Consider the following 23,050-nt stretch of genomic DNA (forward strand, 5'->3'; position numbering starts at 1 on the left):
TACAGGGAGAGGGCGCCTGGGTGGCTCAGTTGGTTAAGCGACTGCCTTCGGCTCAGGTCATAATCCTGGAGTCCCGGGATCGAGTCCCACATCGGGCTCCCTGCTCAGCAGGGAGTCTGTTTCTCCCTCTGACCCTCCTCCCTCTCATGCTCTCTCTCTCTCATTCTCTCTCTCGCAAATAAATAAATAAAATCTTTAAAAAAAAATAAAATAAAAAAAAAGAATTACAGGGAGAAAGGGTACAGTGTGCTTGTTGAAAATGCAGAGTTCTGAGTCATCTCTCAAGCACTTGGAATCAGAATATTTGGAAAATTTTAAATAAATATTTAACAAAAACAGAATTTTTGACAAACAGCCCCAATAGATCGCAGGTATACTGTGATGTCAACATCACTGTATCAAGTCATTAACAACTTCGTATGGATTTTTTTTGGTCATCCCTTGTGTTTTTTAAAAGGGCCAAGGAAGAAGGCTAATGTAAAATTCAAAGGAAGTGATCTCTAATGATTCTCACTGTTAAATTTAGACTTCATAAAAGAATTTTCCATTATGGGGTATAAGAGTGGAAATTATGCCAATCGTGTATACATAAAGCAGTAAACATGCTATTTCCTTGGGGATGGGAGAGAGGGTTCCTTATGGTTTGGGGGGCAAGTGGGGTCAATGCTTACCTTTTTTGTCCCCATTTTTGGGGGGGTGGTCCTACCATCATAGCTATTCAAGAAAACCTTCCAGCCTTGATGCTTCTTCACCAAGGAACTCCGAAAAAGCGGATGGAACTCCAGGGTTCCACTAGGTAAATGTTTGGGGGACCCTGACAACCTCATAACATAAAATTCAGGAAGTAGCTTTGCTATCATGGATTAAAAGAACAAAGAAAGGAAGGAATGAAATGGAAGAAAGGAAAAAGAAACAAGACTTTAAAAAAATCCAGCCACCCTGTGTAGTTGAAATGGCATTTAAAACAACATTTAGAATTGCAGCTTAAAAATGATAACTGGCTGCTTTTGGAGAGAACATGTCAAGTAGACCTGCATTCTTAGGAAGGTTGGTCAGCCCAGAGCACACAGGGAAGCCAAATTAGTGCCAGAAATTTCTGGCAGGGGGGTGGAGCTTGAACCAAGGGAGTTGGTCTGTCTTTCCTCTGTCTTAGACATGTCTGGGAAAAATGGGCAGAAGCATGATTTTTGGTTTCTTTGATTTTGGAAGCTTTGTGGACAACTATTCTTCAGCACTGCTTTTTTCCAACAAGAAAGGAAATAGTTTATCGATGAGCTCCCATTTTCCATTTGTGGTACTTTTTGATTACTTTCTTTGGAAACCAGTCTTCTCAGCCACACCGTTACAAATCTTAGTTGAAGTATGTCTTAAGATAGCTAAGCTCACATATCAGAAATGGGTGTTTTCAGGGCGCCTGGGTGGCTCAGTTGTTAAGCGTCTGCCTTCGGCTCAGGTCATGGTCCCAGGGTCCTGGGATCAAGCCCTATGTCGGGCTCCCTGCTCAGTGGGGGGCGTGCTTCTCCCTCTCCTACTCCCCCTGCTTGTGTTCCCTCTCTCACTGTGTCTGTCTCTGTTCAAAAAAAAATGGGGATTTTAATAGTTTTATTAGCAATGGTGACATATCTAAATTCATGACATATCTTTCTATGGAGAAGATATATCAACTTAATTAAAAACAAACCCAAAACATGTTGGCTGGCATTGTCAAGCACATTGAACTAGCCTATAAAAATGATTTTGAGTAATATTTCAAGATAGAGTTCTGGCCAGTTTTCTCCCTTTTGGAAGCCTTCAAAATTTATAGATATTTTAAGGGAATTTTGTCCAAATAGCACGGAACCAAAACAACCAATTTAAAATGTTTTTATTTTATTTTTATTTTTTTTAAAGATTTTATTTATTTATTTGAGAGAGAGAGAATGAAAGACAGAGAGCATGAGAGGGAGGAGGGTCAGAGGGAGAAGCAGACTCCCTGCCGAGCAGGGAGCCCGACGCGGCACTTGATCCCGGGACTCCAGGATCATGACCTGAGCCGAAGGCAGTCGCTTAACCAACTGAGCCACCCAGGCGCCCCCAATTTAAAATGTTTTTACACCCATACTCAAAGAAGGCAGAATATCTTGAAAGGATTAAAATTTTTTCTGATGGCTTAAAGCAGTGATTCTCAAAATATGGTCCCTGAACCAGCAACATCAGCTTCGCCTAGAGGTTTTTAGAGATGCAAATTCTCAGGCTCCCCCAGACTTATTGAATTGGCATCTCTGGGATGAGGTTCAGCAATATGTGTTTTAACATGCCCTATGGATAAGTTCCGATCCATACTCATGTTGACAACCACTGTTAGACTACAGCATAAATGTCTGGAAAGGCTTTTGATGCTGGGAACCTCATCTTGGCATCTGTCATCCTCCTTTGCATAAGAATCAAAACTACAGTTCAAGTTCTCTAAAGCAGGACCATTCTTTCCTACTCTGGATCCCGTGCCAGCTCAACCCTGAGCCTGTAGTGGGCACTTGGCAACTGCACGTGATGAATGAATGAATGGGTAGCTGTGGGATGGTGTGGGGAGTTCAGAGGAATGAATTCTTGTGCATAGAGATCTTATAATGGAGTGGACAGGGAGGGGATTTCAGTGATCAGGTTGGGACTGTGCTGAAATACACAGCCGGATTATGACAAGAGCCCCAGAACCCTGAGAAGGTGATGGTTCTCCCCCACATATAAATTGAAAACTTGGAAAACCCATACAAAGACTTAAGGACATCCACCTCGGTTCTGATGTCTCCTCAATAGCTGTGTCAAAGCTTTTAAAAATAGGAAATACAAAATTCTTCCCATGTTTTCTGGCTCCTGCCTTGCTGAAGACAGCCTGTGTGCCTGGTCTGCCTGTAGAGAGGAGGCCTGAACATCATACACGTGCTCTTCCTCTTTTTAAATGGCTTTGAAAGACAACAAGTAGCATTACACAGACAATCCTCTTTCTCCTGTTCTGTTTCCAAAGTAAGCGAGAGGTCTAGAGAGGCAGGAAGCTGTGTTACCCGACTGGGCTCCCATCCCTCCACCCCTAACACGTGCCCCATGCAAGTGGAGCTTGCAGGTTTCTGACTTGGTCTCCGGTGAGCCAGAGCTGCAGTTAGGCTGTGAGGCATTATTAGCATCTGGTCATCACCACGCCACGGGGTAAGATGTGGCAGGAGGTGGGGTGGCAGCTGGAGCTGTGGTCCAGCCTTTCTAAATGAACAGCGATGCAGTGTTGGGTGGGGCATCCACCCCCATTGAGGACAACCGTAATTACACGGGTTGAGATGTGTGCCACTGACCCTTGCCTTCTGATTTTCCATGATGTTGGGGCGGGGATGTGTGAGCATGAGGAATGCTATCTCATGAAGATTTCGACTTCCTTCAGGAAAGGCAGATTGTTTGTAAGAATACCAGAGTAAATTCAAAAATTTGTTTTCTCTGAGGTGAGGGAAGGAGGGAGAGATGTCAAAAGGGGACAAGCTAGTACCTTCTCTTTGGAGACTTGGATCTCAACCCACCGTAAACCTTAGTACAGGGGGCTTGAGAGTTTCATTCTTATCTAGATGGCATTTGCCAAGGTCAACCCCTTTGTCATGGTCAGCTGTTGGGTCTACAAAAGAGGAAACAGTGTGGTGCTTTGGGAAGCAAGTACATGAACGTGCGCCTTCATGGTCAAGCCTGGCGTGGGGCGGGACACTGATTTTGAAGCTTGGTCAGTATTGGTGTCAATGTTTTGAATGATTGTTTATCATCTTGATGTGGAGGGCTTTTGGTGGCCCTGCTTTCCAGGTTGCATTGACAATCCTTTTTTAAAAGCAACATTTTGGGTGGCAAAATGATTATTGTAAAAGATGGAAATTTAGGTTGTTCCAGGGGTGATTTTAAGGTCCACTAAGTGGCTGTAACTGAGTCATTGCTGCAGCTTGGCCTTGAAGTTTAGACCTTAGGGACCAAATGTCTTGTGTCCATGACATTATCTTCTAGTGGACATTGTTACGTGTTTTAAAAGTGTTATAAGCCAAAGACATACATTCTTTTCTTTTCTTCTCTTTTTAATTGTGGTAGAGGGTACATTCTTTTAAAAATCCCTGTCATATCTGGGACTTTAGCCACAGTTACCAAAAGACATAATAGGTTCTGGCTCTAGTCAGAAACCCTGATCCCCCCTGAAACAAATAATATATTATATGTTAATTAATTGAATTTAAACAAACAAAAAAGGAAACCCTAGTCCCTGAGAAATTCATAGTCTTCTTCATGTATCAGTAATAGATGAGGCTGAAGGTGGGAGGGGAAGGTGAGGACCCATGTAAGTTCTCTGTGGTTAAATAGGGGATAGATTCTGGAACCAAGGGGGAAATTCCAGCTTACTGAGGAATAAGATCGAACATCCCAGAGAGGCAAGAGTCACCTGTATGTAGTATAAGTTTCTTAGAAGTTCCCACTGCCATTGAGAGGAGAGATATTAGTATCCCTCTGGAAAGATGATTATGTTTGAGTTTTGAAGTTTAAATATACTGTTAGATTCTGCTTGCAGATTCTCAGAATTTTCCTTCTATTTTTTTATTGTGATTAGCTTCATGTAAGATTTGCCATTTTATTCATCTGTAAGTATATAGTTCAGTAGCTTAAGTACCTTCACAATATTGTACAACCATCACTGCTATCCATCTCCAGAACTTTTTGATCAATCTAAACAGAAACTCTATACATATTAAACAATAATCCCGTATTCCCGCCTCCCCCCAGACCCCGGCTACCACCATTCTACTTTGTGTCTCTGTGAACTTGACTTCTCAAGGTTCTGCATGCAAGTGAAACCATGCATAATGGTCCTTTTGTGTCTGGCTTATTTTACTTAACGTAATATCGCCAAGGTTCACCCGTGTGGTAGCATGTATCAGAATTTTTTTCCTTTTCAAGGCTAGTATTCCATTGTACATATAGACCACATTTTGTTTATCGGTTTGTCTATCAGTGGACATGTGGGTTGCCTCCAAAGCTGCTTATGAACTTGGGTGTACAAGTATCTGTTTGAATCCCTGCTTTCACTTCCATTTTTGCCTTCAATATACTATAAGAATGGCAAAGTTTGAGAAGGAGGGTAAAGATGGCCATAAATTTACTCCTTGGTGATGGTAAGTGGCAACTGGTGACTGGACAGTTCTACAGAAATTTTCTCATCTTATGAATCTAATTAAATTAAAAACCCAGTTGGCCAGACCCACATGCACTTTAAGTCAGACAATTTCCCCAAAAGCTCATTGGCTGCAAACTTGGAAGCTCTACCGGCAGATGGAAAATTTTCCCCTGGATTTTTCAGTAATTGGACAGGAAAGGTCTCTCAAACTTTAGTCCTAGAATGGAAGGCTTTTATCTTGCTTGCCAATGCACCAGTTTAATGCTGTTGGTAAAAATATGAGAAAATCAGCCTTTTAAGTTTTATGATCCCATGATATAAGATTTCAGTGTCATTAAACCTCGATTCCCAGGCAGGTCACAGGTTTTAGGGAAAGTTTTCTTACTCAGTGTTACAATTGCTTTCCATCTACTTCAGTTTCTTGTTTTTAGTTATAATAAATTGAGGCCTTTAGAGGAGCACATTTAACTCTTCTGCATTTTTGTGTTGTGCAAAATGAAATGAGCATGTCAACAAAACCCAAGATATAATACCATTGACGTCTGCATGGCAGTAGGGAAACACTGGCCTGCAGAAATTCACACAGCTTGTGCCTCGGTGTTATATCAACATGGTCCCTCAGGAGGGAAGAGATTGGGCGACTGACGTATAATTATGCCCCCAATTCTTCTTTGGGGAAAAAAAAAAAGAGAAGAAGGATCCTTTATATCTATTCCATATTAGTCAAACTCTGCCCTCTGTAAAAAGCTCATTATTGTGCCTAATTTGTCTATTTGCCAGCAGATGTGTGATTTACAATAAAATTGTTCTTAGTAGCTTACATTAAGAAGGAACCCTATTATTTTCCAGTTTTTATCTATAGTCATTTTGAAATTACCTAATTTGGAAATGGACAGAGACACATGCTAGGAATGTAGCTGGTTAATAAATATTGCTAGAGACCCAGTATTTGTGATTAATTAGTGAAGTATCAGTTTATCTCTGTGTCCCTTGCAGTGTGTGTGTGCGTGTATTCATGCATTACTTATATTTACATTATTTTGTGCCTCACTTCGTTATGACATGTACTTCACTTTGTTTCCACACATTCCCAGTCCTGATCCTAATTTAAATTCTCAACTTCTTCATATAGCACTCCTGATATCTATCACCTCAAATTGAACTTATCTTTCATTGAGACATAGTTTCCCTCACTTCTCCGTAGGTGGCTTGTTTCTTTATAGCCCAGGGACTCCTGGACACTCTGGGCCTCCATAGCCTCTTCCATCTTGGTACAAAACCTTTTCTCTTGAGGCTCCTGCCATCCAACTGAATCCTTACCCTTTCTACTCTCCCTGATGCTGGCATTTGAATAAGGCACAATTTTACTCTTATCTGGAAGTCCCATGTATTTTATAATTCTAAATACTGACTACTGAAAGCACTTCTTTATTCTTCCTTTCTTTCATCTTGAATACATCTGTACTTAAACTGTTGTTTGGAGTCTTGGCTTTCAGTGAATCAACTTGCAGCATTTTTGTGTAAGCACTTCATAAGTCAAAAGTAATGTGCCAGAATGTTATTTTGGAAACTTAGGGGACCTTTGGATGTTTAAATGGCACTGTCAAAATATTGGTTTTATATTTTACAAATCTCTTGTTATTTAGGATAACAAAAATACCTTTCTTGGTAGCAAGACTATGTCTTCTATTGAGAGTAGATGAAGGGTGAGGAAAACATGAATATACTGGCCAGATCGGGAAGAAAAAAATATCTTTTCTGTTTTTCCCCTTCAGAAAACACTGATACTCAGAGTGTGAGCTTCTCTGGGCAAAACCTACAGAAACGTGGGTTTTCAAAGATTCATAGGGGCAGGAGGAAAGGAGACTGAGTGAGACCCCCCCCGCCCACACACACAATTCCCTATAGCAATAACAGAATGAGGCACAGAGCCAGGAGAGGGCCAGTCAGCGGCCCCTCTAGGTTGTGTTGTAGTTTTGTGGGGTGGCAGGCTGCAATGAGCAATTGATTGTGCTACAGGACACACGAAACTATGATTCCGAGTGTCCGTAGGACTCCCGCTTATGATTATCTGAAAGAAACAAGCCCCTCTGACACAGATTAGTGAACGCATAACGGCCATCGTGCTGAATTACAATATGCAGAAATGGTATCCCCTTGGCATCAAAGAGTGCTGCCTCCTCAAGCCAAAAGTTCTGAGTTCTTTTGCCTTGGGCGATAACTTACTGAGGTCCTGATCTGATGCTCATCTATTCCAACGCCCCATTTCACAGATCAGGAAGCGGAGTCCTGGAGGTGGGAAGGGATGTGCTCAAGAGCATACTGCTTACTGGGGCAGAGTTGGGACTCAAACCCAGACGGGCCCGTGCCCCCTTTGCCACGAGTCTCTCTGCCGATGCGCCTAGTGCCTGCCCTGCCCTGCAGCACACAGGTGGAGCGGGGGTGTGAGGGATTTCCTTTCTTCTCCCCGGGTTTTCCATCCTCCCCTTCCTCTTCCACTTTGGGGGTCTGTAGTGGTGGCGGTGTTACTTCTGGGTCTTCTCCTTCCTTGGACATCCCAGAAGTGTCCGTTCATACGTGTGGCATTTATCAAAGCCACAGGGGACTCCTGAGTAATTTCAAATTCTGGATTTCATGCTTGTTGAGGGCAAAGACCAGGCCTGACTTTGCTCTGTTCGTTTTCTATTTCCTCCTCTCTCCCTTTGGGCTTTGCACGTAGGAGTTCAATAAATGTCTGTCGGAGTTGTTAAATTCACCAGACCAAACGTTTTAATTTGGATGGTGGAACAATGTCATCACTCATAAACGAAACGTCCCCACATTGTTTTGCCTTGGGAGTTCTCATGTCTATTGTTTTTTATATAGTGAATTTTACTGTATATAAATTATACCTCAATAAAAAAAATAGTGATGTGCCTTTGGGATTATATGCAGAAAATAGTCCATTTTCGGAGGGGTCGCTGCTGCCAGTAGCTGGCTAGGCCCCAATCAAACATGTGGAATCATTAATTAGGGTCATTTGTTCTGCTGTGAGCTGAGCAGAATGTATATATAACCTGCTCAGGAGAGAATTAATTCATCCTCCTCTCTGTACTTTCTAGAGTCCTCCTAGCACGATTCTCAAAGCCTACAGGCCTCGTACATATGTTCTAATGGGCTAATTGTTAAGGCGACATTTGTAAATTAATCTCTGATTTGAGCTAAGTGGTTTCCCCTAATGGCTTTAATTCAGTGACTCCCATTCTTGGCCATATATCAGATTCACTGGAGGAGCTTGTGAGAAATAGAGGTGCCCAGCTTCCCCGTCCCCCCAGCTGGCCATTCTCTGGTTCCAGGGCAGGATGACGGCATCTCTGTTTTTTAAGAAGTGCCACTCAAGTGATGGGGTTGTGGGGGAGCTGCCTTTCTGAGCCTCTGCTCCAATCAGTGTCTGGAGGCCCTCACAGACTCGTGACTTGTGTCTATTGAAAGCACTTGGGTCAAACTCAACAACTTGAAACCAGTTTCTAGAACAGGCAGTGTGTCTAAGAGCCCACCTTCCTGATTCATTCATTCTGTGTTCATCTCACTGGGATTGTCCTTTCCTTGAAGATCTTCAGTGACATGATGGGGGATATTCTGTGCTTTGCCATCTTGCTTCCCATTTTTATGAACTTTCTGAGACATTTGAGAGATCTTCAGGGCCTGCTGGAATGTCCATTATGAAGATATCTGTGGATCTCCCCCTCTCTGTTCTCCACTTATCATCAGGCTCCTGGTGCCAAGTGTTATGGACAGAGTTGTTTGTTTGTTTTAATGCAGTGTGTGTGTCTGTGGGTCTGTGGGTCTGTGTTCCTGACATTCTTCTGTGCAAGCACATGTTGTGTTTGATCTTGCATTTCTGAGAACAGATAACTCAAGAGTACCCTTGTTTCAATGACATTAATCAAATCACTTTTGTTAGGTATCTGGCACCTCCGTAAATATCGCTCAGTACTTGGTATCACCGCATAGCTTGTAGGTATTTTCAGTCAAGCTAAGAATATGGCAGTTCGCACTGTCCCAGGTAGCCGCAGTGATTTGGTGGTGACCCCAGCCTGTGAAAAGCTAGAAAGGCTCTGGCAGAGGTCAGCACACAGTGTGCTGCGAGAGGGAATGCTCATACTGTCCCATATATCAGACTGTGTTTACGAGGTCTTGTTTGTGACAGCACTTGGTAAAGTGCTTGGTTATTGTAAGAGGTCTTCTGTGCCTCCGCTGCTGGAGGGCTAGTGTTTCTCCATCTTGGGTATTCTGCTTCTCTTGGCCTCATTTTACCATGTCCCTTGGGCTTCAGTGCCTTTTATCCCTGGGACTATCGAGGCACATGGAAGGACTCCCATTGGCTTCCCCCTTACTGAAGGAATGCTGGAGTAGTCATTACAGGTAGGAAGAAGGGACACTGAGAACAAAGAGCATGTTGAGACAAGAGCCCCTATGGTTCCTGCCCATCCCCAACTTCTTCTCCCATTTATATCTCTACCTAGTCAATACCTTATTACAGATTGACTATTCCTATGCCATACAATTGAGCACTAATTGCATAACATAACATTGGTTACTATGTAAGGATTACTCCACAAAGAAGTATATTTCATGACTCCAAGTGGACTTTTTCCATGTTTCCTAGGGCTTCGAGTGTAGCAGATGTGAAATAAATACTTAGATAATTATTTGGGGGTGCTCTATAACATAACCATTAGCATTTAGGCTAAAAATCTAACCATTTTGTGTAGTTGGACTGAATTTTTTCATATTTAGAGAAGATTTCTCAGACAGTGGGGGATTTATCAGAGAGAGAGAGAGAGATAAGAGATGGAGAGAGAGTGAGCACTTGCTAGTCCTTTGCCAGGGCCCCGTAGAAGATGAGTCCGTTGGACTCTTTTCATGGCATAATCCAAAGGGTTGATTCATTTTCTGCAGCACCTGGATCCAGGTTGACAATGTAATCAAGCCTGACATGATAAAGGGCCATTTAGCAAGTTTAAAAATCACATGCACAGTTGCCTTAATCCTGAGAAGCTGGTCCCCTCCCCATTGATCATTCAGCCCTGGAGGCAGGTGGGTGGAACAGTTTGGGCACCCTGTACCTCCTCAAGAGTAAGCCTTCCAGCCGAACATGGGGACCCAAGAATAGGTTCACTCATCAGGATCTTCAGCTCTTGGAGGTCATTTTCCTCTTGGATTTCTTCCCTCCCTTACCCTATCAGAGAGATGCTGATATTTGAGTTTGCATCTTAAGAAGCTAGCAGGAGTCCTCCCCTCCTGTCACTGGCTGATTTGCTTAAATAAGCTGCACATTATTCCCCATCACAGAGGCCGAGTGAAGGCAGCTGGGACAAATTAGTGTCAGCTACTTCGTCTGGCCCCCCAGTGCTGGGAAATCCTCACCATTGCAGGAGAGCTTAGATTCTGAGCTTGTTTCATAATGATGTAGATGCCATTTGCAAGGGCTTCTATCCTCTTTCCTCCCCTCTCCCCTGCGTCCCTGCCCTCCCCTCCCCTCCCCTCACTGGCCTGTATAGTCAGCTCTGACCAAAGCTCAGCAGTCACACACACACACACACACACACACACACACACACAGCCCAGCTGACAGAGATTAGTCTTGGGTCAGCTGTTTATGAATGAAGAAGAGGTTCTTCCCCTGTGTCCTGGCCACGCCCCTTCTCTTTGCAGCAGTTTGAGAATGAGGTCGGGGCCAGGATCTAACTGCTTATGTCTCAGAAATAGCAACCAGATCAAAATTAATCTTAAGCTATTTGTTTTGCTGCCTCATTCAGATGATAGAGGGAAAAGCCGAGGCTTGTTTATGTTTTTGTTTGTTTTTGTGGATGACTTTGCAAAGAATGAATGAGTGAGTGTGAGGGGAGAGCCTGGGGTGAGCTTGCCAAGGGGATTAGCACCGAAGAGATGGTGATTGCCAGCAGACTGCAGTGTTACCTTGGATTCAGCTGCAGCGTGGTTTAGTTTTTGAGACAAAATGGAAGAATTAAATAAGCCCCAGTGGTGTACTGTTTTACCACTTCCTTTCATAAGGCTAGTTTGTCAGGTGCTATGAGGCTGTGTCTTCCTTCTGCAATGTCGGGCTGTTTGTCACTGTTTACTGTGTGGTTGGCTGTCTGTCCAGTAGCTCCATGGGGTTCTGCAATGTTTTCAGTGAATACCGTATGCAGATTTCATTTCCCCTCCACCACTGTGGTGCACACACACAATACAGATATGTGTGTGTGATCCTTTCTCTCTGTCTCTCCCTCTGTCTCTCTCTCTCTCTCTCTCTCTCTCACACACACACACACACACACACACAGCTTGACCGTGCCCAGTCATTGCATAAGTTGGGATTCATCTCTCTCCACCAGCTGATGTCAGAGGGATGGCAATATGTAGATACTCTGAGGAGACTGACACTTCTTTCCATCCAAAGTCCCTTTCGGATATTAGCGTGTCTGAAAGGTATTTGTTGGTGGTGTGTTTGGCAGTGGTGTTTACTTTTGTTTCCAATCTTTGCATCTTTCTTATTTCTGAGCATCCATTTAGTTGCCCTACTAGAATGGAGAGTGTCAGTGTCAGCCTCAGCTGCGACATATGCACTGGATGGGCTTCAGTGTGACAGGTATCCTTTGGAGGATGTGCCAGACTGTCTTTCATGTCAATGGCGATTAATTTTGAGTGAAGAGTGTAAAGATGAACTAGGATTCTCGTGTAGCTGGCTCTGATGTATTACCGAATTTGGCTTTCCTCACCTAAACCATTTCCAGAATACTTGAGAAGTGTTGTAACTACACAGGCACACACACGTGCGCACACGCACACACACACACACATTTGTACAAGCAGCAAATTTGTGCTTTTCAAATTGATGGTTCTTGCCTGGAGACAGGAAGTAAATCAGGGGTTGCCTAGGGCTGGGGGCAGGAGCAGGGATTAACTGTTCATGGGTGTGAGGGGTCTTACTGGGATTGACGAAAATGTTCGAAACTAGATGACAGGAATGGCTGTACCACTCGGTCAGGTCACTTGAAGTCATTGAATCGTATACTTAAAATGGGTGAATTCTATGGTATGTAAGTGGTATCTTAGCAGAGCTGTGAAAAATTGATATTCCCATATTTGAGTTCCTCTGGGCCGAGGTTGCACATAATATGACCCATTGTATTACCCTAAATGTTTACCTGCCCTTCCCACTGGAGAGTGCTGACTTCAGTTGCAGAGAAGCTAGACGCTGTTGATGATAGGGCAAGATGAGACCCAGCGCCACAGATACAAGAGTTTGGCCTGACCCCTGTTGGCCAGCACTGAGGTTGCTGCCCACTGCACGGTGCGGAGGCCACATCAAGGCAACCTGTGGGGACCTCCAGGGGGCTGAGATTCCCAAGCTGGCCCCAGAAAGCAGTCGGAACCCTGCTTCCCAGCTGCTGCCGCATGTCAAAAAAATTGGAGGGGGAGACGAACCATAGAGAGACTATGGACTCTGAGAAACAAGCTGAGGGTTCTAGAGGGGAGGGGGTGGGGGGATGGGTTAGCCCAGTGATGGGTATTAAAGAGGGCATGTATTGAATGGAGCAATGGGTGTTATATGCAAACAATGAATCATGGAACACTCCATCAAAAACTAATGATGTAATGTATGGTGATTAACATAACATAATAAAATAAAATTAAAAAAAACAAAAAACAAAAACCCCCAAAACCAAACACAAAGCTTCTCGGTGTTGGCTCTTAAGTGATGACGTATTCCTCTTCTTTTGCAGGTTGTCTTAGTCTTTGCTCTCAGCATTGGTGCACTTGTAATATACTTCATAGATTCGTCAAAGTGAGTATTCAAATACATTGTCTTGCCCTCTTTGCTAAAACAATCATGAGCCTCTGCATTGATCAATCGATTTACTTTAACACCAAAATTTAGAAGGCTGTAAAAGGAAGGCAGGGCAACTCTGTGTTGGTTTTCTGAAGGGGAAAATAAGCTTACACAAGGAAGGTTACTTTGATTCTGCTGGCACAAGGGGGAGGGAGAGGTACCTGAGGGTAAGCCTTTTTACTGGGTATTATTTATTTTGAAATAGCTGTGTCCTGTTGAAGTATTTATACTAAAGATGTCGAGAGGTTAAGAGGGCTTTGGTATGAGTGTCCAACCACTGGGAGCGTTCCAAGTATCCAGCCAACATGGGCCTGAGCCATTCTTGCCATGGATGTAAGGTCCTCATCTCATTAGGGTTTCTGATGCTTTAATCTTATCGGAGTTCAGATTAGGAAGCATGGCTCTGTCCTTTGCCGCTATCAAGCAGAATATTCCGTGGGAGCATCGCTCGTTGGTGCTTCTCGACTTGTGAAGGTAACAGATGGGATGGAGGAGTTCATGGCGACTCCCAGAGGTGCAGGCCTACGGCCATCTAGGATTTCCTAGAGCGGACATTCATGCAGACCCCTGGGGTGTGAGCTGAGTGAACTGGTACTCTAGGGTGAGCCTGACGTGGGGTCTTGTGACAGCGTTTAAGACTTTATAGGAGGCAGAAGAGGTCACTGAGCAGAACTGCTAGGTGGTGGCCCACTCTGCCTGGGTTCCTGCAGGTGTCACGCCAGGGTACCTCATTTGTTCCAACTATTCTCTTGCAAGCTTGAGGCTAACAGCATCTGGGAAGCTGGAGCCGAGCTGGTCTGATGCGCCTTTCTGTGGTGACATGAACTTGAACTCTTTGCCTTCATTGTCCACTGTGAGAGTGTTTTCACCTCTTTGAACTCTATCCGTGGTATGGCTGCCTACTAGAGTTTGATTCCAGGAACCTGCTTTGTGTCCTTGTTGGCACAGACCCTGGTGTGCCTGATTCTGAGCTTAGTGCTCTTTTTCTGTGGCTCAGGATGGTAGTAATTTCATGCACACCTAAATTCTGAATTTCTCAGAGGCATCTGGTCACCATCCAAAGGATTTTGTGCAGTTGGGTGCTGAGGCCAAAATGCCATGTCAGGGAAAATAAAGAAAGCATCCCTTTAATCACTTACCTCTGGGGATCAGCCAAGTCTGAGAATATCAGAGATCCTTCGGCCCGACCTCATGCACAAGGCTGGACTGCCCTCATCCACCTCAGGTGGAGGGTCCTTTCAAAGTCCTCCAGGAGACAAGATTCTACACGCTCCCTCCATCAGCTCTTCCTGGCCAAGAAAGAGAAGGGCTGCTTAAGTCTGGAAAACTCCAACTGGATGTCATTGAAGGTAAGCCTCTTCTAAAATATCTACTGTTAATGATTCTGGATCATATTTGAATTGAACCAAAGATCTTCTAAAGCCCTGGTCTTATTTCTCCATTCTCTTCCCAGGAGTGAGGAGTGTTCTCACATGTCAGGGGGTGCATACCCTGTCAACTTCCATGCCAGGCTCAGGAAATGGGTTTGGGCATGTAGAATGTGTGCCCCAGACCGAGCAAACCCTTACATGGAGGTGAGTGTGGTGATCGGTTAGGAGAGATGCCTCGGCACCTTCTTTCCCTTCCCCAGCCTTTCTGCCCCTCTGTATTTCTCAGAAATAAAATGCTCTTGTTAGATGGATTTGAATTGTGTCCTTTTTTACAGTGTCTATGAGAGGTAGTCTTTTGTTCTGTAGATTCTGGTGTTCTCGGCTCTACCTAAGAGGATGGAAAGGAATGGAATTCCCCAAAGCAAAGAGCCCCTTCCCTGGATACCCTGCAGCACTGCAGTGTTCTTCGGGTTTTGTTATGATTTTGCTAAGTCTTGGGAAAGCCAGCATTGGGAGCCCTCTCTGGCTGTGGTTTCTTTTATGGACTTGCAAAGAGTCTATTCCAAAGATGGGCAGTCAGTCCTATTTTCCGCTTTTCTCAGCAAAAATGTCAATAATCTTGGAACGGAGCTTGTCCCCATTCTCTCTGGGGACTGTCCTAGCCTCAGTCTTTCTTCTCTGTGACTGACCTGTGTGGTTTGGCATAGTGAGACTTGGTTTATAAGAAGACCTTATGTTTATTTCTGTCAGCCCTTCCACTTCTCATTTGCATTACTACGTTTGGTTATAGCCATCTGCCAAGGTTCTGTCCTGTGGGCGACCTGATCAGCACAGCCAATACCAAGGAGTCTTCCATCTTCCTGGGGGTAGTCGCGAAGCATGTGCGCATTAAGTAAGGGGAAGAAGTAGAATCTGTAAAATAACCTTTATGGCAAGTCCATAGATTCCCAGGAATAAAAAAAGAACCTATGAGACATTGTAATCAAGCAGAGTAAACAAGAGAAAATGAAATTCTATCCACATATAAGATGCAAAGGAAAATGTGTAAGAAAGCTGAATGTAAATTCTTAAAATCCATCTTCCCATTCAAACTCTCATCGATTGGACACACTGGTGGTTTGGCTGGCCATTTGGGCATCTCGGAAAGAGAGCTTTAAACTTCTCTTGGGAAGTTACACTATATTATCTCCCTGGAAAAACCTAATATTCTTCAGACCAATTTTTGTTAGCATTTATGCCCTTCAAATATATCAGTCAAATAAATAAATCTACAGGCTTTCCCTTTGTATGAGCTTAATTGGGCAGACACTGTTGTGAGGTGGCTTGTCTCAGTGAATTTTAATCAGCGCTGGCCTCCCCAACAATGGTGGGGAAGGCTCCACAGCACAAGTTCAAGATGTAAGACTCTGCACCCAGCCCCTTGAAGAGGCAGATTAATATATGAAATATGCTCTGGTGGTCTGCCCTGCAGGCTCAGTGTCAGGCAGGCTGATTCAGGTTGTGTGAATGGGCTGGCAGGCTGGGTGGTTTGGTTATTCCCTTTCCGTGTGGCAGCAGGTAGGGAAGGCAGTTCAGATACGTGTCATAATTGGTGCCTCTCTGATCTTGTTAACCTTTCCAAGCTTATTGTACTATCAAGAGGCAGTGGGTAAGTCATTTCCAAAGAGCCTCTCCTACACATCTTTCCTTTCCCGTTGTTAGGCCAAGATAGGTCCCTGGGCAGCTCTTTTTCATTCAAGGATTTGAGGAGCCCTTCTTTGGGTCTTAATTTTCCTAGAGTGATCGCCACAGAAGAATCACTTGCACAGCCTCGAGTGATTGCTATCTAGCTAAGACAGATTGCGGTCAGAGCTCCTGGAGTTGAAAGCCAAAGAGAATTACGTTAAACTGTGTTAAAATTATGCTTCATCATCCCAGCGGTAGACTCTCTAGAAATACCCAAGCAGAGGGAGTTGTTCCTCCAAGTCTTTGGATAGACACAAGTGTCAATTCCTTACAGACACAGAGAAGCGTTAAGCCCTCCAAACACAGTAACCCCATCTCTCAAAAGATACTAAATTAGCCACAGGACGCAGATATTGCCCAAAAGAACTCTGTTTCTTTTTCATTCTTTTTAAAGGTGTTCTGCCCAATTTAAAGCATATGCCACTCCAGCTCCTAATTCTGATGTTTCTTGATCTCTATGCCGACCCTTTCCTCCCACACGCTCTGATACTCTGTGAAGCAAAGATTTTTTAAAAATTGTACAACCGAGTCAAAAGTGCCCCAGACACCCTGTGGGTAATAATGTCACCATTGCTGGTTCCATCCCTGTCTGTTTCCTCTCTTTGACATAGGAACAGTAATTCTTCTCTAATAGATAAGAAAAAAAAAAAGACCCAACGATGCCAGCGTGAGGGCAGGATTCATGGGTTGTATAATGCAGCAGTTCCTGCTGCTTCTAGAATTTCAAGAGAAAGTTGGAAGAGACAGCGGCTCCAGGCCCTGGGTATTTGCATTTTTTTCCAGGGGCATTCTTGGAAAGGATGACTCACCTGTGGGGAGATATTTATTCCTTTGATTCATGTTTAAACTCAGCTACTTCTTATGCTACAGTTATGTGGATTATGAATATTTAATACTGCGTATACTGAAAATGAAGGTCAAGTCCTGCTTGCTGGTGACTTCAGTGCAGACTCATGCTTCTGCAAGGCAAGGTACCTGCTGTTAGCCGAGTAAAGCTGAAAGGTTATACATTGTTAAAATTTTCCTTAATGACTTTACCTGCTCCAAAATTATCTGGCACACAGTGGGGGCACCTGCTGATTTCACCAGTCTTTGCTCTTGGCTTCCCATATCAGCGATGCTGCTTTGGGGATATGGCCATTAGGAAGGAGGAGGGAACAGCAGTACAAATTTTGGAAAGCATCTCATCCAAGGGCTAGCTTCCAGGGTAATGGCAGTGTTATGATGTGAAAATGGTTCTCCCCAGGTCTTCAACGTTCATTTAACATTTTACGTATATATTCATGGGCTCATTCATCTTGTATTCATTCGAATGCTCATTTGAGACCTCTTCAGTGTACTCACGCGAAGATTTTCCACGCGGTAAAATTGCTTAGGGTTAGGTATGGTTAAGGAAGATTATCTTTAAGATTGCAGTAGCAATTGACCAGATTGTTTACATCGTCTCCAAAAATAAAACTGGTACCGTTGATGTGATGGGGATACCCAGAGCTTTCGTGGAACTGGCCAATCCCCAGCGATCTTACCCGTTGAGTGTTCACACAGGCGGGCCTCTAGTCCCCCAGCCAGGAAATTCTCCTCAGAAAGGAAGAGACAGGCAGGTGGCTGGGAGAACTACCATTCCCTGATCATAGACTGTGCGAGGTATGGTGCTAAGCACGTTGTAATACACATCGCACACGACCTCACTTAGTTCTCCCAACAACCTGATTGGGTGGGTGTGACTGCCCTTCCCGCTGTGCAGGTGAGGAGGCTGAAGATGCAGCATTTGTCCCAAACCATGTAGCTCGTCCATCATGGAGTCAGGATTCGAACCCAGCATGTCTAAAGGCATCTCTCTTCCAGGTGTCTCGAAGTACAATTCCAGACTGTGGAAGTGACTCCATGGGTTGAGTGAGGAGTTGCAAGAATGAGGAGTAGCTTAGCCTCCTGAGCCGACTCATCTGTCCTATTTTCTCTTTTGTTCTCCATCATCCCATTTCCTACCTTTGGGGCCACCAAGTCTGCACGTCAGCAGTACCTACGGGGGTCCTAGCCCAGCTTCCTCCCTAGGACGCGAGACGTGTGGGACAGGTCTGTGGGATGTGAGCTGTCTGATGTCTGTTTACATCTTGATTCATTTCTTCCTAAATTATGGCTTCTCTTTTATCTCAGGGGTGTGGCAGCACTGGGTGATGGGATAGGGTCAAGTTAGCAAAGAACAAGGAAAGCTGATTGTTTCTCAAGGGCTTCTCCCATTGAAGGGATTCTCTCCCGGTAGAAAGACCTTTCACTTCCCCCCACCATGCTTACCTCGTCCTCTGTGCCTGTCATTTGGCACACTAAAGCAGGTAATGAGAGAGCCCCCCCCCCCCAGCCTCACAGGAAGAACAGCTGGGAGCCCATGGCATAGGGAAGGAAGCTCACCACCTTACTCTGTGCCCAGCTCCTTTATGGAACTTGATCTTTCTAGGTGGTGTGCTGAGAAATTCCCTGCCATTCTCCTCCTTGATGTCCTTGTTGAGGAGTCACAGTATGCATTTAACCTTTGTTGAGGAAGTCAACACAAGTCACTGTGTGTGCAAAGCATCTCCCTATTCTTCTTTTTTTTTTTTTCCTTTTTACATACTCCCCCCAATTTTCTCTATCCCTCCCTGACATTTTTATTGCCAGGCTTTGGTTTGGAAAATTATGGGTAGGGAAAGTTCAAGGGCAGGATGTTCAGAAGCACTGCACATCTGTGATGGGAGCACAACAGGAGAGCCAGCAGCTGTTGAAAGAATAGAATGTCAGATGGTGAAGGAGCTGGGCCCGCGGAGGGGTGGGGAGGGGAGGCACCCTCAGGGCAAAGAGTCTGTAAATAACTCCCAATGGGAAGTCCTTGTCCCCTTGCAGAATTTAACCTTTAATGGCCACACTAGATTCTCTGACATGGGAGCAGCCCTAACTCAATTGTTCTACCTCATCTAGCTTTCCAGAATGCCATTTTTTTAAAAATCAGGTGAGCACAAACCTGGTAGAGGAGACAGATGGAGAATAAGGATATGCCTAGGGGGTAAGTCCTCTTTGTCCTTCCCCCCTTCCATCTGGGTGAGGTGGTCTCAGCTTCCTGCCTCATTTCTCATTGCACACCACATGTGACAGCATCCAGAAGCATCAAGGACTGGCTCATCTTTGGCATTTCCTTGGAAAAAATCAGGGACTATGTTAGGAGTGGGAGGGAGGACAGATCTAGACCTTCCAGGTGTGTCACAAAAGGTAACTTGAGAGAATGACATGTCAGAACTTGAAGAGACTTCAGAGTCCTCTTGGTACCACTGTTCCCTGTGCCTCAGCATCCTCTCCTGCCACAGGAAGGTGAAGTGACCTGCTCAAGGACGCCCAGCTAGCCAGGGGCGGAATGAGAGCCAGTGCAATTCTCTTCAGTCCAGGCCCCTTTCTCCCTGATCCCTTGGGTTCATTCTACCAAATACGAAGTGAGCAAAGATGGGATGGCAAATATTACCCATTGAACAGCAAAGCAAATAGTGATTTTTATGCCCATTTTGGAGTTTCAGGCTGTCATCATGGGGGCAACTTTAGGGCCATGGAAAAGAACAAAGGTAATGCCAGGTGGGCGCTTGGGATTCCTTTGTTTCATCCCCCTGGGCAAGAGGCTCTGAATTCCTTGATTTTATGATCCTTTTTTTTTTTTTTTTCCTGTACTATTTCAGAGGGGGAGGTAAGAGCTCAACTGTGTTGTGGAAGGTTAACAAGACTGAATGCATTGGTTTGGCTTTGTTGGGAACTTTTTTTTTCCCTGGAATTTGTTATGCCTGACTTTTGAGGGCATTTTGCCCAATGGCTCATTTGTTTGCCTATGAAAACACTATCTGATAACTATGTCTATAAATCCATATCTACTCTCTCCAAAATTAGAATGAATTTTTTCTTCTCTTCTCACCACTCTCCAGAATTTCAAAAGAAAACTTTGGATTATCTGACACTGTTTCAGCCCTCTTGCTTCTTTTAAAAGAAAGATTGTTTCAGTGAAAATGAAGAAAATGCATTTCCTTGAAGATTCAGTTAGTTGTTTATGTCTTCTGCAATGAGCATGTGTTTATAAGGCAAGAGGGCTGGATTTTCTCTCTGATGCATAGCACTGGTCCTTTACCTAAAGTCACGGTCAGACGTGCATGCAGGACTGCCAAGGGATCAGGGTGGGAGCCAGCTGGAGAGAAAGGTTAGCGCTCAGAATGGTTTAATCCAAACACAAGGGCAAAGCTCATGCTTAACACAAGCATGCTTGTCCTGAGGTTTGGTGTAGACTATTACAGCTTTATGATAGGTTTTACAGGCTGCAGATGAGAATGGAGATGTGACCTCTGGCTTTGTTTTTATTCCCCCTGTCCTTCTTCCTGACAGCCTGACAAATTGTAGCTTTGGGGAGACCCTGGTCAGTGATGAGTCATTTGTGGTTTTTAAAAATAGAATTTCTTGCAGCAAAGATGCCCTTGGGGCTTTTTGATGCACATGTCACTATTCATAGAATTTGGGAGAAGGGAGTGTGTGTGTGTAGGGGACAATCCTGTCCCAACTCTAGACTGATGGGAAAGCATAGCATGGGAGGGTTGGCCACCAGTCTCATCATAACAACAGAGATGAAGCTGAGAGCCATGAACCCATGCCCTTAAAGGTATCAGTCAGGTAAGAGATCCCTATTAAGTACTGACTGCATGTAAGACGTTTGCTAGGTATGGAGGATTGAAAATACTATGTGTCAGACCTGATCTTTTTCATTAAAACTTTTAAATTATATATATTTTTGCAAGGGTCAGGAAGTCTAGCCATCATATAGGAAATAGAGAGAAAATGGGCATAAACATAGGAAAAAGACAAAGATAGGAACAATGAGGTAACAAAACAAGATAACAAGTGAGATTTCACTAGGCAGTGTATCATCACTCTCTAATATGAGCATTGCAGAGGATCCAGGCTGAAGGTAGAGAAGCCAAGGAGACAGCTGGGTCTTGGGAGTGTTTTGGCTCTGGGAAGGTTTTGAGTTGAGGAGGTAGAAAACTCCTTCTCCCCTTGATTCTGAGAATCCACAGAGGGTCCTCTCATTATGGCCTGCGCTGTGTCCTCTGACTTGTATTTTCAGTGTGTGCTGAGTCCAGCAAAGCCCTGCCTTGCCATGAGCTGCTGAGATAAAGGATTGAGGGTGCTTCAAGGGGTGGCATAACAGAACCACACAAGCAAACCATCCCTGGTGGTGGTAATACCTGTTCTCCAATTGCACGTGATGAAAATCTTTGGAAACTTCTCTTTGGAAATTTCTAGAAGTGGGCTGACTGAAAGGCATCCACTCCACCTTTCTGAGACCAAGGTCAGGGTGTAGTGTGTTTTTCGGGGGCCTTGTCTATGAACTTGCCACATGCAGAATATCCCAGGGTGTGGTAGGGAAGAACGTTACGGCCAAAGGAGGCGGTGCTACTGACAAAATGGTCATGACACGTTTGTCTGGAGACCAGGGTTTGCCTGGAGGGTCCCATGGTGCTTTTCATGGGTGTAGTTCCTTGTGCCTTTTTGGGTCCCTTTCTCTGTACAGAATATTAAAAGTTACATTTTGTGACTGCATTCATATAAAGATGAATAAAATCCAGGCTGGATTTGTTATCACATATTCATTATTATTATATATTTTTTTCTTCCGATTTGAAGGAAATGAAAATTAAGGCGTTTTTGTAGGGCGCTGGAAGTCTGGTGGGCCGTAGGCACTGTATCTGCCATGCCTGATGGAAAGCTGGCCCTGTTTCCTCCCTTCCTGTCAGCCCCATCCATCTGGAAATTTTCACAGATAACAAAACAAGCCCAGAGACAGAGGCCTAATGTCCCATCCCTCTCAGTGTCATCTAATTGTTTCAGATGAGGAAATTAAAAATAAACATTCCATTTCAAACCATGTCTTTTGACTTGGCTTTGGAAAATAGGAACATCAGCAGCCCAGCCTTAAAAAAAAAATGGCACCTGTAGATAGGTCCAGTTTTTTGTTTTTCAGAAAACCCAATAATCTTCTGATGAATTTTAGAGAGAAACATGTGCTTTGTCCATCCTTCTATCTGAAAATGAGCCTTGCCAGTTTAGGGGATATGTTCGCTGAGAGTACCACAGTGAAAAATACCATTCCCTCTAGCAAGGTTGGTAAGCTCCAGGAGATGGGGGCGGGCAAATGTTAGGAAGGAGGAAAACAGATCTGGTGAGGACCAGAGGCTTGAGGTGAGAGCTCAAGCCTCTCCCGAGGTGGCTTCCCAGCTCCGGCTGATTGTCCCCAAGCAGAGCGTAGGCCCGTGTGGCCTGATCATCCTGTGTTTCAGAGAGAGGAGAGGAAACCAGGCTTTATGTGGAATCTCCAGTTTTAAAATACTGCCCACAGCTCCAGATCTTTGAAAGTACTCTGCAGGCCAAACAAAACACTTCTGCAGGCCAGATTTGGGCCTCCTGTCTTCAATCTTTATTCTAAACTGTCTCTCTTGCTGGTCTTGAATTAGCTCTGCTCTCTGAGTGCCAGAAAATCTTCTTAACTCTTGATTCTCCATCCCCCAGAAAGGGCCCCTTCCCTCTCCCAAGTGAGGAGGCCTTGGTCTCCAGGTGCTCTGGCTTGTTTCCCATCTAACACACTTGCAAATGCTGCTTAGGTAAGTGTCCACTTTTCTCTAGGCAAATACTGTATGTCACAGCAATAAATCACCCACAACTTACTGTAAATCCCTAAAGCTACATATCATGAACTCAACGTCATCCCTGAAAATAATGTCGTTAGGACCTCATAAACATACACTCTGTTTGTTTAAGAACTGCAAGAGCTTTTTAAACATGGTTGCTAAGTCACAAGAGTGTATTTTCCAGGACATAAATGGAAGTGAACATAACCCCCTTAAATTGTCATATTCTTTTTGA

At 44.3% G+C, this 23,050-nt stretch overlaps 1 protein-coding gene across 17 annotated transcripts in view; it reads left to right on the forward strand.

The window, feature by feature from the left end:
* KCNMA1 (potassium calcium-activated channel subfamily M alpha 1) overlaps positions 1 to 23,050 on the forward strand; it is a 712,149-nt gene that overhangs the window by 334,805 nt on the left and 354,294 nt on the right. For all 17 annotated transcript variants that reach the window (XM_081824040.1, XM_081824024.1, XM_081824023.1 and 14 more), the window contains exon 3: positions 12,934 to 12,995. In XM_081824040.1, the coding sequence (XP_081680166.1) occupies positions 12,934 to 12,995 (62 nt within the window). The remainder of the gene's footprint in view (positions 1 to 12,933; positions 12,996 to 23,050) is intronic.

Source organism: Leptonychotes weddellii, chromosome 6, assembly GCF_054177405.1.
Source record: "Leptonychotes weddellii isolate Sample4059 chromosome 6, ASM5417740v2, whole genome shotgun sequence".
Lineage (NCBI taxonomy): Eukaryota > Metazoa > Chordata > Mammalia > Carnivora > Phocidae > Leptonychotes > Leptonychotes weddellii.